Raw genomic sequence first — 16369 nt, forward strand, 5'->3', positions numbered from 1 at the left:
TATTATTATTATTATTATTATTATACATACACATTAGATGGAACAATTACAGATGTTACAAAAAGTTAAGAAGAGGGGAGTTACTTACCAATATCCACTGCTGATTCTGATCCAGTGTAATTCGCTCGCTAGTGCGGAAGTTTTACGTGTAATACGTATCTTATGGCATTTTCAATTCACAGTTTACTGTGGCCGAACAAAGAAATGCTTCTGCGCATGCACAGCAGCAAACTTTCTCATTGGATATTCGCATCAGCTCCGACATGTGACGTCATGTTGTCTTGACACCCATGCAATATCGTAAACCATATTCAACGCTCAAAGTTCAATATCATGCTAGCTGAATGGAATATATCTGATATGCCAAAGAAAAAAGCCAGCCAATATTATTATTATTATCTCATCTCATTATCTCTAGCCGCTTTATCCTTCTACAAGGTCGCAGGCAAGCTGGAGCCTATCCCAGCTGACTACGGGCGAAAGGCGGGGTACACCCTGGACAAGTCGCCAGGTCATCACAGGGCTGACACATAGACACAGACAACCATTCACACTCACATTCACACCTACGGTCAATTTAGAGTCACCAGTTAACCTAACCTGCATGTCTTTGGACTGTGGGGGAAACCGGAGCACCCGGAGGAAACCCACGCGGACACGGGGAGAACATGCAAACTCCACACAGAAAGGCCCTCGCCGGCCCCGGGGCTCGAACCCAGGACCTTCTTGCTGTGAGGCGACAGCGCTAACCACTACACCACCGTGCCGCCTATTATTATTATTATTATAATACATACACACTCCTTTCGGTGTTCAACATGTCTTTCTCTTTCAAAATTCTCTCAAAATCTTCCATATTTAACGAAGCGAACTTGGTGGCCATGTTTATTTACAAACTGTCATAGTCACTCACTAGCGTGGAAGTTTTACAGCTCCAGCGTGTGATGTCATGTTGTCTTGACAACCATGCAATATCGTAAACCATATTCAACGCTCATTTTCCACTGGGTAGAGTGATGTAATACATGTACCGGTAGGATAAGCGATACGCTAACAATATTGCATGCTATCAAACCAAATGAATGAAACCCGCTAGAAGAGAATGGAACACGTGTTTTTATTCCATCGAAAAAGTGTCCTGTATGTATAATAATTTCCTATATGGCAGTATGGAACGAGAAGCTAAGTAACTTTAACCATTGAAACGCCATATTGTCATGTGATCTAACGCAAAAGCCTTTTGACAGAATGTATTATTGCAAGAAATGTATGTTATGCTGAAGATAAGCATATTTTCTTAAAAGTCCAGTGTATTATTCATTTTAATTCAAGTTTGTGGATACAGTGGCGCTTGAAAGTTTGTGAACCCTTTAGAATTTTATATATTTCTGCATAAATAGGACCTAAAACATCATCAGATTTCCACACAAGTCCTAAAAGTAGATAAAGAGAACCCAGTTAAACAAATGAGACAAAATATTATACTTGGTCATTTATTTATTGAGAAATTAAAAAAATATATTTCTTAAAAAAAAACTGGGGGGGACAGAAGAAGAAGAAGGGCGGCACAGTGGTGTAGGGGTTAGCACTGTAATCTCACAGCAAGAAGACTCTGGGTTCGAGCCCAGCGACCAGCAGGGGCCTTTCTGTGTGGAGTTTGCATGTTCTCCCTGTATCTGCGTGGGTTTCCTCCGGGTGCTCCAGTTTCCCCCACAGTTCAAAAACATGCAGTTAGGTTAACATGGGGCAGCCTTGGGCTTAAGTGCCCTTGAGCAAGATACCTAACTGCTCCCTGGGTGCTGTAGTATGGCCCACTCCTCTGGGTGTGTATGTGTGTTCACTGCTTCAGATGGGTTAAATGCCAAGGCTGAATCTCACTGTGCTTGAGTGTGCATGTGACAAATAAAGGTTTCTTCTTTCTTCTTCGAAAATGATCCAATATTACATATCTGTGAGTGGCAAAAGTATGTGAACCTCTAGGATTAGCAGTTAATTTGAAGTTGAAATTAGAGTCAGGTGTTTTCAATCAATGTGATGACAATAAGGTGTGAGTGGGCACCCTGTTTTATTTAAAGAACAGGGATCTATCAAAGTCTGATCTTCACAACACATTTGTGGAAGTGTATCATGATACGAACAAAGGAGATTTCTGAGGACTTCAGAAAAAGTGTCGTTGATGCTCATCAGGCTGGAAAAGGTTATAAAACCATCTCTAAAGAGTTTGGACTCCACAAATCCACAGTCAGACAGATTGTGTACAAATGGAGGAAATTCAAGAACATTTACCCTCCCCAGGAGTGGTTGACCAACAAAGATCACTCCAAGAGCAGGGCGTGTAACAGTCGGCGAGGTCACAAAGGACCCCAGGGTAACTTCTAAGCAACTGAAGGCCTCTCTCACATTGGCTAATGTTAATGTTCATGAGTCCACCATCAGGAGAACACTGAACAACAATGGTGTGCATGGCAGAGTTGCAAGGAGAAAGCCACTGTTGTCCAAAAAGAACATTGCTGTTCGTCTGCAGTTTGCTAAAGATCACATGGACAAGCCAGAAGGCTATTGGAAAAATGTTTTGTGGATGGATGAGACCAAAATAGAACTTTTTGGTCTCCTTTTTTCCTGCTTGTGCTCTTTGTTCATCTCGTCTGCCTATACCTTTTTTTTTTTGGAGAGACTCTCTCCGCATTGAATTTCTAAACTAAAAAAGCATGGATTTGATAAACTGGTCTCCCAACGAAATTGACACAGTTTCTGGGTTCAGGGGAACCCACCTGTCCTGCCAGAACGTCTGTGGAGGACATTGAAGATATCTACCTATTCGGAACCATGATTACAGGACTTTTGCTGATTGGATTAGGCATTGCCCTGGTATATCGAGGAAATCAGACAACGGTGACAGCTGTTCAAAGCCCCACAAAGCTGCCCGATGATTGGAGTGGTGGGCAAAGCTGTTGGCACTTGGACTGTGGACATTCAGAACTTTTACCACAAAATGGTTGTTATCTCGGAGCAGCTTTCAGCTTTGCAAGGAATACGTATTTCGGAGACCAAATTAAATTGAATTGAACAGAATGGACGTAATGGACAAATATGGACAAGTGGTGTGGACGTGTAAAGACTGCGTCTGTTTGAAAGACTAAACAATCTCTATCTTATCGACATTTGGCTCCCTGAACAGCGCTGGCCTCGATCAAGGCCGTTGCGGGGGTAATATTTCCCCCAGAAGGTCACTGCTGGGAGACACTCTCACATTCCTTCCCCAATTTTCCGCGGTCGCCGTTTTTCACCCCCAGTGTGACAAGTGGGTGCGTGACCAGCACCGTTTGCATGGCTGCAGGAGCGGACGGCTGCTTGCTTGCGCTGGGTTACCTCTACCTCCTCCCCTCCCCTCCTACCCCCTTACCCCTTCCCACCTACCCCTGATTACCCCCTCCTTCCCCCCTTTCCCCCCCTCAAGTCCCATGTTTCAAAGTGTACTTGTGTTATTGTGTGCTTTTGCGGAGGTTTTTAAATGTTCCCACACTGTACTCCTGATAGGAGCATAGTGGGGGGGTGTTCTTTTTTCCTCATCTTTCCTTTTTTTCTTTTCTTTTTCTTTTATCCCTGTCTTCCTGTCCTGTTCCCCCTCTGTAAGGACAGGTTGATGGTCAATTTCACTGGTAACAGTGACAATAAAGGGTTCATTCATCATTTGAAATGAGAAGTGTTCTGTTTGGATAAAGGAAAACACTGCATTCCAGCATAAGAACCTTATCCCATCTGTGAAACATGGTGGTGGTAGTATCATGGTTTGGGTCTGTTTTGCTGCATCTGGGCCAGGACAGCTTGCCATCATTGATGGAACCATGAATTCTGAATTATACCAGCAAATTCTAAAGGAAAATGTCAGGACATCTGTTCATGAACTGAATCTCAAGAGAAGGTGGGTCATGCAGCAAGACAATGATCCTAAGCACACAAGTTGTTCTACCAAAGAATGGTTAAAGAAGAATAAAGTTAATGTTTTGGAATGGCCAAGTTAAAGTCCTGACCTTAGTCCAATCAAAATGTTGTGGAAGGACCTGAAGCGAGCAGTTCATGTGAGGAAACCCACCACATGAGGAACCAACATCTCGCGGGGATCATCACCTTATCGTGGTGAGGCGGTTTGTGTGTCCCAATTACCTCTAGAGCTATGTCAGCTGGAGTTTTGAGCTCCTGGTAGGATCACTCATGCCAAACAGGTCGAAAGGTAGGGGCCAGACGAAGAGTGATCCCCTGGTCCTCCAGGTTGGAGGTTGGGCTGAGGGCCGATAACCCTCTCCTGTAAAAAACAGCTTATTACAGAAACCAGAAACAGAGTAAATCCACTTTATAACGGGGATGCCATGGCCGCATCTCATGGTAGAGATTTTATGAAGCGCGGGGGCCAAAGCCATCCGGATGCCCCCAGGCCGATAAGGCCATTGGTCCACCCAAAACATGCTATGAGAATTGATAATTGGAATGTAAGAATGCTGTACAGCAGTGGAAATATTGCCCAAGCAGCAAAATAAATGAGCAAGAGGGATATCGACATCATGGGCATCAGTGAAACTCACTGGACAGGTCAGGGAAAGATACAGCTGGAAGATGGTGAGACCATGGTTTATTCTGGAAGGGATGACAACATTCATCGAGAGGGGGTAGGGATACTTATTTCAAAAAATGCAGCGGCAGCTCTCGTGGAATGGACTCCAGTTATTGAGAGAATAATTTAGACAAGATTCTACTCCAGGCACATAAAATTGACAGTCATACATATTTATGCACCCACAGAAGAAGCAGACGAGCAGGTGAAGGGTGAGTTCTACACAAGACTGCAGGATGTAGTGGATAATAGGAATCAGCATGATATGTTAATCGTCACTGGAGACATTAATGCAAAAGTTGAAGATCAAAATTGGGATTTTGAAAGAGTTATGGGCAAGCATGGACTGGGAGTATGGAACGATAATGGAGAACAATTATGTGAGATGTGTGACATCAATGAACTGGTGATAACAGGAACATTGTTCCCGCACAAGACCATCCACAAAGCAACATGGATTTCACCAGATGGCAGGATGAGGAACCAGATAGACCATGTTTTGGTCAGCAAGCGGTTTAGAAATTCAGTGGAAGACACAAGGGTCTACAGATCAGCAGACATCGGAAGTGACCACTATCTGGTATGTACAACGATAAAGCTCAGGTTAAAGAGAGCACCAACAAAGAGGAGTAACAACAGAGTCAAGTATGACACATCCAAATTGAAGGACGAAGATGTGAGGAATGTATTTAAGATGACTTTGAGAAATACCAAGTACTTGAAGAAGAAGAAGAACCAGCGAACGAGGAGAGTGAAGTGGAGCAAGATTTTCGGGTTATGAAGAAGGCGTACATAGAGGTTGCAGAAGCGGTCTTGATTAGACCCTGGAAGAAGAAGAAGCCATGGATCAGTGGAGAATCATGGAGGTTGATAGACCAGAGACAGCAGATAAATGAGAAGATCTTAAGTACACGGTCAGAGAGGGTAAAGGAGCAGCTGAGAACAAGAAACAGAGAGGAAGACAGGGAGGTGAAACAAAGTTTAAAATCAGACAAGAAATGGTTGGAGAACATTGCAAGTGAAGCAGAGGAGGCAGTGCGTAGCCAGCATATGAAAACCTTATATGGGTTGACAAAGAAGCTGTGCAATGAAAGACTAAGGTACAGTGCTGTGGTGCTGGATAAGAATGGGAACCTACTCAGTAAAAGAGAGGAAGTGCAGAAGCGTTGGCCAGAACACTTTAAAGAAGTGTTAAATAGGGAACAACCACCTAACCCAATAGCAAGAGAGGAGGAAGCAGGATTTGACTTAGGAGAACTGACAGAGGAAATAGCAGTCAGTGAGCCAACTCCTGGAGAAGTAAAAGACACAATCATGAAACTAAAGATTGGGAAAGCGCCAGGAATCGATAACATTATGGCTGAGTTACTGAAGACTGATACGGAGTTTTCGGCCAAGAGGATACACGAACTGCTTGGGAAAGTGTGGAGATCGGAAACCATCCCAGAGGATTGGAAGAGAGGAGTGATCATAAAACTACTAAAGAAGGGAAACCTGAAAGAGTGCAAGAACTCGAGGGTGATAACATTGCTGTCCATTGTAGGAAAGATACTAGGAAGGATTGTGATTGACAGAATATGGAACGGAATTGACAAGAGATTGAGGAAAGAACAGGCAGGCTACAGGAGAGGAAGGGGAACAACAGAGCAAGTCTTTATACTGAGGAATATCATAGAACAGGTTAATGAATGGCAAGCAACCCTGTATGTAAATTTCATAGACTTTGAGAAGGCCTTTGATTCCGTTCATCGTGAAAGCTTATGGGTCATCATGCAGAAGTATGGAATTCCAGAGAAAATTGTACGAATCGTGAAGCTATTCTATGAAGATTTCCAGTGTGCTGTTGAAGAGCAGGGTGAAACTGGCGAGTGGTTTGGCATCAAGACCAGAGTCAAACAATGTTGTAATATGTCAGGGTTTTTGTTCTTGATGGTCATGGACTGGATATTAATAATAGTTGGTCTAGGTGAAAATGGTATAAGATGTTCACAACCAAGCTTGATGACTTAGATTTTGCTGACGACATAGTCTTATTTTCCTCTACTATTCAGGAGAAGACAGCAAAATTAGATGACGAAGCCAGGCGTGTAGGGCTCAAGATAAATTGGGAGAAGACCAAGATCTCACCTCATTATCTCTAGCCACTTTATCCTGTTCTACAGGGTCGCAGGCAAGCTGGAGCCTATCCCAGCTGGCTATGGGCAAAAGGCGGGGTACACCCTGGACAAGTCACCAGGTCATCAGACAACAACAAGTCCCGACGCAGACAACCATTCACACTCACACCTATGGTCAATTTAGAATCACCAGTTAACCTAACTTGCATGTCTTTGGACTGTGGGGGAAACCGGAGCACCCGGAGGAAACCCACACGGACACGGGGAGAACATGCAAACTCCGCACAGAAAGGCCCTCGCTGGCCACGGGGCTCGAACCCGGACCTTCTTGCTGTGAGGCGACACTACACCACCGTGCTGCCCAGAAGACCAAGATATTGAGGATAAATGCAAGACAGCAAGAGAAGATCATAATCCATGGACAGGAGATTGAGGATGTGGACAAATTTACGTACCTGGGAGCGATGGTCTGCAAAGAAGGCGGTGAAATGAAAGACCTAAGAAACAGGCTATCAAAGGCAAGGGGTACATATACTAGGCTTAAAAGGATATGGAGCTCAAAGAACATCTCAAAGAGGACAAAGACTAGGCTGTGTAAGACGCTAGTGTTACCAGTTTTGTTATACAGATGCGAGACTTGGAAGATGAATAAAGGAGATGATAGAGCAATTGATGTATTCCAGCATAAATGTTTAAGAAGAATCCTTAAAATTAGTTGGAAAGATCATATCAGCAACGAGGAGATACTTGAGAGAGCAGGAATGGAGCCATTGAGCAGAGAGATAAAAAGGAGATGGAAAATGATTGGACATGTGTTGAGGAAAGATCGAGAGAGTGATTGTAACATACCGATGACCTGGGCACCATTCGGAAGGAGGAAATGAGGAAGGCCGAAAACAACATGGAGAAGGACGGTGGAGAAAGAGAGAAGCGAGGCGGGGTGGAGGACATGGGAAGAGGTGCGGGTGAAGGCGGCTGACAGGGGAAAGTGGAAGAAATGTGTGGAGGCCCTATGTGCCACTAGGCACGAGGAGGACAGGATCCAGGATTATTGCTGCACAAGAGGGTCACAGCAGATACTGAAAGCAAAGGTTCACATACTTTTGCCACTCACAAATATGTAATATTGGATCATTTTCCTCAATAAATAAATGACCAAGTATAATATTTTTGTCTCATTTGTTTAACTGGGTTCTCTTTGTCTACTTTTAGGACTTGTGTGAAAATCTGATGATGTTTTAGGTCATATTTATGCAGAAATATAGAAAATTCTAAAGGGTTCACAAACTTTCAAGCACCACTGTATTACACAGTCTGTTGTCCCAAATGAGTATTGTTAATGCACATACCAGCTCACCCCTTACTGTCACACATTGCAAGCTTGGTCGTCATTTTGGAGCACAGTGAGCATACAGTATAATTAGGGTGGCAGAGTGAGGAGAGTTCATTACCTTTGGACCTGGTTTTCCAAGTAATCCTATATGTCCCTAGAAATAAAACACCACCTTTTAAGATGGGAAATATTTTCAGAGAGAATGCGCACACATTTCACAGGACTTTGGGATATCTTTCCAAAACATTTACCATTCTTCCTGGAGGCCCAACGAGTCCTGGTCTTCCTGGCTTTCCTGCTGAGCCTTTATATCCTTGCCGACCCTGAAGAATGTTTCATTTTTATGAACGCAGTAGAAGGCTCGAAGTTTATGTTCTCTGTTATGGAGCCATCAAGTAGGTGCTAAAAATGTTCAGGTGATATGTAACCAGATTGCAGGTTGTAGAAGTAATCGTAAGTACTCACAGTACGTCCTTGAGGACCCATGTTCCCTGGAGGGCCCCGAGCACCTTTCTCACCCTGTTTGAAAAAGATTCCACTGTGTTATATAGCCACACATAACATTTGTTCATTAAGACTGATGTTTGGGAGTAAAACTGACATTACCATGTTGCCAACTCTTCCAGCATCACCCTCAGGCCCCTGTGGTCCTTGATAAGCCTATGAGCAAACAAGTCGAGATTAGCACCAAAAGAAAATGTGAGATGGAAGAAGTATAAGGAGCAGTAACATCACAGTACAATGGAACAGTAACAGAGCATACAATACCTCAATACCAGGGTCTCCATCTCTCCCAGGCAAACCTGGATCTCCAACAATGCCCTGAAAAAAAATGCATAACCTTTTCATTTATTCATATACATTTCCATTTATTTGTAGATAACTCATGTCATGCATGGCTACCTTTATTCCCATGCCTCCAACTCTTCCTTTAGGCCCTTGTGCACCCTGGATAGGGTGAAAAAGAGACAAGCATATACTAAGTGGTTTAATAAATTGTAAAGCATTTACAAATAAAACATTTGTTTAATTTAATACAATAATGTAAGCAGTGGAATATTTACAGGCTTTCCTTTTTCTCCAGGTCCTCCTCTTTCACCAGGATCTCCCACAACACCCTATTATATGGCAAACCAACAACATTCATATTAGCTCTGGGTCATTCAACCAAACATAGAGTGCTTAAAGCTAGGGAAGGCAATTTATTTTAGAAGCATTTTTGTTATATTTCTTGAAATTATCTTTACATCCCAGCAGCAATGAATACTTATATGAATGAATGCCAACTTGTGTGCACTCTGCCCATGTGCTCATTGCGTGTTACTGGAACCTTCCACAAGGCTCGGTAGACATATTGCTCAAGCTAGTGAGTTAGTTGACAGCTGTGAGTACTAACAATAGCCATATTTCTTGTTTACATTCATTATGATAATGTTAGTTGTTTTCTTGCATGTCAATGAAACATGAGGTTGTTGGATATGACAAGAACAAGCTACATTCCTCCTTCCGACATTGTCTTTCGTGGACTCATCCTCCAGCAGTAATCAGGCGGTGCGCGTTCATGTGTTTTGGAGGAGTGCTTTGGAGGGAGGCCTGAATGGATGGGCGGAATTTTTTTGTTGTTGTTGGATACTTTCAAAATCTAGCTTACTCTTGCTGGTTTCTCCAGTGTTGTCTACCCTAACTTTAAACCTAGAACCATGTATTATTCTTTTAGTTTGTCCATCTGGGGCAACCCTTGAAGGTTCTATGCAAAACACTACAACAGGAGGTTTTGAAAATAATGTCAACAAAAAAATCTTTAGAACTCTTTAAGAGCATAGCAAAAATCCATCCATTATCCGTAACCACTTATCCTGTGCAGGGTCGCAGGCAAGCTGGAGCCTATCCCAGCTGACTATGGGCGAGAGGTGGGGTACACCCTGGACAAGTCGCCAGGTCATCATAGGGCTAAGACAGAGAAAACAACCATTCACACTCACGGTCAATTTAGAGCCACCAATTAGCCTAACCTGCATGTATTTGGACTGTAGGGGAAACCAGAGCACCCAGAGGAAACCCACGCAGACACAGGGAGAACATGCAAACTCCACACAGAAAGACCCCTGTCGGCCACTGGGCTCAAACCCAGAACTTTCTTGCTGTGAGGCGACAGTGCTAACCACTACACCACCGTGCTGCCCACTTTTTGAAAATGTACGTAGTTGTTAAAAATCTTTTATTTCGTAGATTGCAGTAGAGACTAACCCAAACTCTTTCACAGAATTAAAACATTTTATCTGTAATACACATCATAAATTAATTTTTTAGAAGTATAACAATTTGCATAAGGATAATAGTCTTTAGCCTAAGTTCTGTTTATTTCTAACAGTTCGAAGTATGTTGGTGATGTAAACTATAGAAACAAAATTTTTTTTTTTTAAAGATTTTTTTCACCTTTATTGGATAGGACAGTGTAGAGACAGGAAATGAGTGGGAGAGAGAGACAGGGAGGGATCAGGAAATGACCTCGGGTCGGAATCGAACCCAGGTCCCCAGAGTCACGGCACAGCGCCTTAGCCAGCTGAGCTATGACGCCCCCATAGAAACAAAATTTTAAAAGACTTCCAAAGCATCCATGATTCCACGATTGCTGTGTTGAAGCTGATATGGATTTAAATAAAATAAGCAAATGTTTTCTGTGAGATGCTGTAGCCATGCTTCCGGGGAACATTTGGACATGGTTTGACACTGAGTAACTTTTTATGTCCCGTCGTGATTCTTGTCCCGATTACTTTTAAAAACAAAGTAATGCCCCTGATCTCGGTTCTTGCTCTTACTTAACAAACATGTACAAGAAGCTGTTGGACAGCACGCTTAAAGCCCTTGTTATTCAGCTGGCAACATTATTTTTCCAGTTGAATGTGTGTCCACATCGTCAGCTAAAATGATGCCCTTAATAAAACATAATGCATAAAAACCATAGCTCAAGCCTATAACTACTTAACAGTTAGAGCCAAAGGCCATAAGCTTAGCAAAATTCCTCTGTAAACTCAACTTCGTACGGACGTAATCATTTCCCAAGTAATGCACGCATGGACGATGTTAGAGGTGGTTAGTTTTTGATTTAAAAGCGGACCAGGGGTCTTAAAAGTGGGAAATTGTGGGAAATAATGGAGCACAGTGTATTAATGCCTCCATCGCAATTACATACCTGTAGGCCCTGTGGTCCTGGAGGGCCATCATTTCCAGAGGGGCCTTCATCGCCCTTTAGAGATGGACAAATGGAAACAATGAGGCTGCCTGACCACACATAGTAGATACCTGTTTTTGTGATTGAAACCACAAAAGGCACTAAAATTACCTTCACTCCCTGATATCCAGGAATTCCCGGGTACCCCTGATCTCCCACTGAACCCTGGAGGAGACCGAGGAGCAAATGAGTCACGTATTATCCAGCAGCAATAGTCACTGCTGCAAAACGTTTGCTTTTAAAAACAATTATTTAATTCTGGTCCAACTTACTCTCTCTCCTGCCAGCCCAGTCTCCCCTCTCTCTCCAGGAGGTCCTCGCACTCCCTACGGTTTTCAGTAGAAGACAGGACAGATGCAGTAAAAATCACTGATAAAATGAATGATGCAGTGCATTCATTTGCACAGCTGAGTCATATAATACATACTGATTTATAAATACATGGGACTGAAACATGTAAAATATGCAAATTTCTGTTAGGATTTCTTAAGACAGCTTATGTCTGAGTTCATATCTTTGCTGTGCTTCTTACCTTGTGGCCTGCAGCGCCTGGCAAACCTTTCAGACCTTTAGGCCCTCTGTCACCCTGCAAAAAGTAGATTTATTAACATTGCTGACACGTAGAAGCAGAATCACAAATGGCGTACACATTATGACCATACAGTACCTCAGGGCCACGGAGTCCTCGCATTCCCTTCTCTCCTTTGATCCCAGTATAGCCCTAGGGAAACACATTCAATCCAGTTCAGCTTTCTCTCATTGCAGAGATTATGCCATGCACAGATCACGGCAGAAGAGACAGCAGTGAATAAAAATCTTTAAAATTGAAGATTGTTGATAAGCAACAACAGAAAGAATCAGAGACTTACCTTAGGACCAGTTTGGCCTATGTTTCCATAGTCACCAGGGTCTCCTCGTCGCCCCTACAGGAAGTAAGCAGTGACACGGTTATAGATGTACGTTTTAAAACGGATCGTTTCAGCTCTTAAATCTGCTTGCCTGAGATGTGTTGAAGCCGTAGTAAAATCCTTAATATCTCTGCACACCTGTGACCACATTGCAATTGAATTCTGTTTTAAACCAATAAAACTGTGATACTGTTCTGTCCTTTGAATGCCCTAATCTTTGTCAGTTGTGTTGCTTAGCAAGTCTATTCACAGACTATACTGTGTGGTGCAATAATTGTTTATGGTTAATAATATTAATAATAATACATTCAATTATTTACTGATCACTGGATTTAATAATATTGGTTTAGTTGCAATTTTCTATACGCTAAGAATAAGCCACAGGATGTGTTAATGATTTTTTTTTCATCAGAAAGGCCATCTTAGACATAATGCAATGCGAAGTTGGTTGAATTATTGCTTTAATCTCAGCTGAATAGTGCATAGAGTAAATACACTCCATAGTTGCTGCTTTGCCATTTGTACACTGCAAAAAATGATATCTTAGCAAGTGAAAATATTTTGAAAATAGTTGAAACAATCTAGCATTTCCTATTAGAATACCATTGAGAGACCAATTCTGAGATTATTAAAACTAGTTCTAGATTGCAACCAACTTATTCCAAAATGTCTTGTCAAGTAAAGGTATCTGTCCACGCAGCAAGATAATTTCAATGGTATTAAGTAATTTTCTCCTCAAATTCAGTTTTCAATTTTTTGCAGTGTATCTAAATGTAAAACAGCAGTAAGGGCCAATATCTTATGGGAGTTTAAGATATTGTTAATTCACTTTTGCTGAAAGTTCCTAAAGGCCTCTTAACTTTCTGTTTGTGATCATGATTGCCAACATAAAGAGGGCTTGTTTGACAAGTACAAGTTTTTGGAAGGTGTAGCCACTTTACTAAGGTCTGGAAGAAGACCCAAACTGTCACCCTCAAACTGGAGGAACCACCAAAGGCACAGGCCTGTCATTAACTGGAAGCTGTTAGAACACCAGTATCACTGTCTACAGTCAAGCGAGTTTTATATTGCCATGGACTGAGAGACCGCCGTCCAACAAAGAAGCCCCTGCTCCAAGATTGACACTTTCAAGCCCAACTAAAGCTTGCAGCTGACTGCATGAACAAAAAAAAAAAGCCTTCTAGAGGAAAGTTTTATGGTCAGATAAGACAAAGATTGAGTTGTTTGGCCACAATGACCAGAGGTATATTGGGAGGAGGAAAGATGAGGCATTCAACCCCAAGAACACTGTACCAACTGTTCAACCATCAGCTAGACAGTTGAAACTTGGACACCATTTGGTACAGGACAATGACTCCAAACAGATCAAAGCTGGTTGTGGAATGAATAAAGCAGGCTAACATTAATTAACCTTTTGGCATGGCCTTCCCAAAGTCCTGGCCTCAATCCGATTGAAAATACATGGACTGTGCTTAAAATTTGTGTCCATGCCAAGAAACAAATTTCATTGAACTCTACCAATTCTGCCAAGAAGAGTGGTCAAATATCCAGCCAGAATTCTGCCTGTTGTTCAAGGTCTTGCTAAGGGAGATTTAACCAAATATTAGGTGTGCTGTATGTAAATTCTTGCCCCCGTATGCATAATTTTGTCCCTGTGGTGATTTCAGAAAACAATTAATAAATTAAAACTTGTACACCAAATTCTTGTTTGTTTGTTTTCTATTTTTAAAGATTGTTGCACAATCATTCTGCCACAGAAAGAGAACAGTTCCAAGAAATCATTGAAAGCCCAATATTGCCATTATAATCATGTCTATGAAGAGTGTATGTAAATTTCTGACCTCAACTGTATAAAAGACTGTCTAGAGCTTTTGAGAAAATTTTAACATGAACATAAAAGGAACATACAGTGGGGCAAAAAAGTATTTAGTCAGTCACCAATTGTGCAAGTTCTCCCACTTAAAAAGATGAGAGAGGCCTGTAATTTTCATCATACGGTAGGTTTACCTCAACTGTGAGAGACAAAATGAGAAAAAAAATCCAGAAAATCACATTGTCTGATTTTTAAAGAATTTATTTGCAAATTATGGTGGAAAATAAGTATTTGGACGATAACAAAAGTTCATCTCAATACTTTGTTGGCAATGACAGAGGTCAAACGTTTTCTGTAAGTCTTCACAAGGTTTTCACACACTGTTGCTGGTATTTTGGCCCATTCCTCCATGCAGATCTCCTCTAGAGCAGTGATGTTTTGGGGCTGTCGCTGGGCAACACGGACTTTCAACTCCCTCCAAAGATTTTCTATGGGGTTGAGATCTGGAGACTGGCTAGGCCACTCCAGGACCTTGAAATCCTTCTTACGAAGCCACTCCTTCGTTGCCCGGGCGGTGTGTTTGGGATCATTGTCATGCTGAAAGACCCAGCCACATTTCATCTTCAATGCCCTTGCTGATGGAAGGAGGTTTTCACTCAAAATCTCACGATACATGGCCCCATTCATTCTTTCCTTTACACGGATCAGTCGTCCTGGTCCCTTTGCAGAAAAACAGCTCCAAAGCATGATGTTTCCACCCCCATGCTTCACAGTAGGTATGGTGTTCTTTGGATGCAACTCAGCATTCTTTCTCCTCCAAACACGACAAGTTGAGTTTTTACCAAAAAGTTCTATTTTGGTTTCATCTGACCATATGACATTCTCCCAGTCCTCTTCTGGATCATCCAAATGCTCTCTAGCAAACTTCAGACGGGCCTGGACATGTACTGGCTTAAGCAGGGGGACACGTCTGGCACTGCAGGATTTGAGTCCCTGGCGGCGTAGTGTGTTACTGATGGTAGCCTTTGTTACTTTGGTCCCAGCTATCTGCAGGTCATTCACTAGGTCCCCCCGTGTGGTTCTGGGATTTTTGCTCACCGTTCTTGTGATCATTTTGACCCCACGGGGTGAGATCTTGCGTGGAGCCCCAGATCAAGGGAGATTATCAGTGGTCTTGTATGTCTTCCATTTTCTAATAATTGCTCCCATTGTTGATTTCTTCACACCAAGCTGCTTACCTATTGCAGGTTCAGTCTTCCCAGCCTGGTGCAGGTCTACAGTTTTGTTTCTGGTGTCCTTTGACAGCTCTTTGGTCGTGGCCATAGTGGAGTTTGGAGTGTGACTGTTTGAGGTTGTGGACAGGTGTCTTTTATGCTGATAACAAGTTCAAACAGGTGCCATTAATACAGGTAACGAGTGGAGGACAGAGGAGCCTCTTAAAGAAGAAGTTACAGGTCTGTGAGAGTTCATTACCACAAGCTGAGTCTGGTCTGTAGAGACACTGCAAGTGTTAAAGAGTGAATAGATTTCTGGATAGATGGAAAGAGGTGGTCAGAGCAGACCAGATAATTTGTCTGGTGGATCCAAGACCACCCAGTGCATTGGATATCCAGTGCATCTTTGCAGGACAGGAAACACTGTGCCGTCTCCAACAGAGCAACGATAAACCCAGAATTTATTTTTTTCACCTTCTTCAGTGTTTAGGGATACCCAGTCCTGTTAAGGATATTTTCACTTAAGGCACGGTCATGTAGTTTCTCTCAAAGAAGACAAGATCATTTTGTGCACGGCCCATGGTTTGAAGATATTTCTCTTTTCCAGCTCACTACTGAGAACTGGATGCAGATCAAAGACGTAAATTAGTCAAAAGTTTGGAGTGGAAAGAACTGCCCAGGGGGTGAAAAAACCACGAGCCAAATGTATACAACGTAAGTGGATCCTGATGCACTGTGCCTTGTCCTCTAATTAAGCTGATCCTGAAACCCTGGTCTTTGTATTTGCTGCCTACTCTCTGGCTTCACTCAGTTTGAGTGTGCTGTTACCAACCTGTATGCTTACCCCTTGTTTATTTATCCCCTCTGAATTAAGCACTTAATCAACTAGAATCACAAACATGTCTTTTCATTCATTCATAATTATACCGCTAAATACATTGCGAACAAGGACGAGTTGGATAGCAATGTAGTAAATCGGTCTCATCTTTACCGTGAGAACGAAAGCTCAGATGTGGTCTTTATTCCTCTTACTGGATGAACTTGTTATACATCAAGCTTTGTGCTGTTTGATTTACTGCGCTTCATTTGAGGGCTCACCGTCTCATCTACCAAACACAGTAATTTTATATAGAATGCACATAA

At 42.4% G+C, this 16369-nt stretch overlaps 1 protein-coding gene across 1 annotated transcript in view; it reads right to left on the reverse strand.

Moving 5' to 3' along the window:
- Positions 1-16369, reverse strand: part of zmp:0000000760 (collagen alpha-1(IX) chain) — a 47471-nt gene that overhangs the window by 20038 nt on the left and 11064 nt on the right. The window contains exons 7-19 of the mRNA XM_060924924.1: positions 12161-12214; positions 11959-12012; positions 11824-11877; positions 11564-11617; positions 11403-11456; positions 11253-11306; positions 9124-9177; positions 8963-9007; positions 8828-8881; positions 8666-8719; positions 8525-8578; positions 8311-8382; positions 8178-8213 (exon numbers count right to left, since the gene is read on the reverse strand). Of these exons, the coding sequence (XP_060780907.1) occupies positions 8178-8213; positions 8311-8382; positions 8525-8578; positions 8666-8719; positions 8828-8881; positions 8963-9007; positions 9124-9177; positions 11253-11306; positions 11403-11456; positions 11564-11617; positions 11824-11877; positions 11959-12012; positions 12161-12214 (693 nt within the window). The remainder of the gene's footprint in view (positions 1-8177; positions 8214-8310; positions 8383-8524; positions 8579-8665; positions 8720-8827; positions 8882-8962; positions 9008-9123; positions 9178-11252; positions 11307-11402; positions 11457-11563; positions 11618-11823; positions 11878-11958; positions 12013-12160; positions 12215-16369) is intronic.

This window comes from Neoarius graeffei, chromosome 7, assembly GCF_027579695.1.
Source record: "Neoarius graeffei isolate fNeoGra1 chromosome 7, fNeoGra1.pri, whole genome shotgun sequence".
Classification (NCBI taxonomy): Eukaryota; Metazoa; Chordata; class Actinopteri; order Siluriformes; family Ariidae; genus Neoarius; species Neoarius graeffei.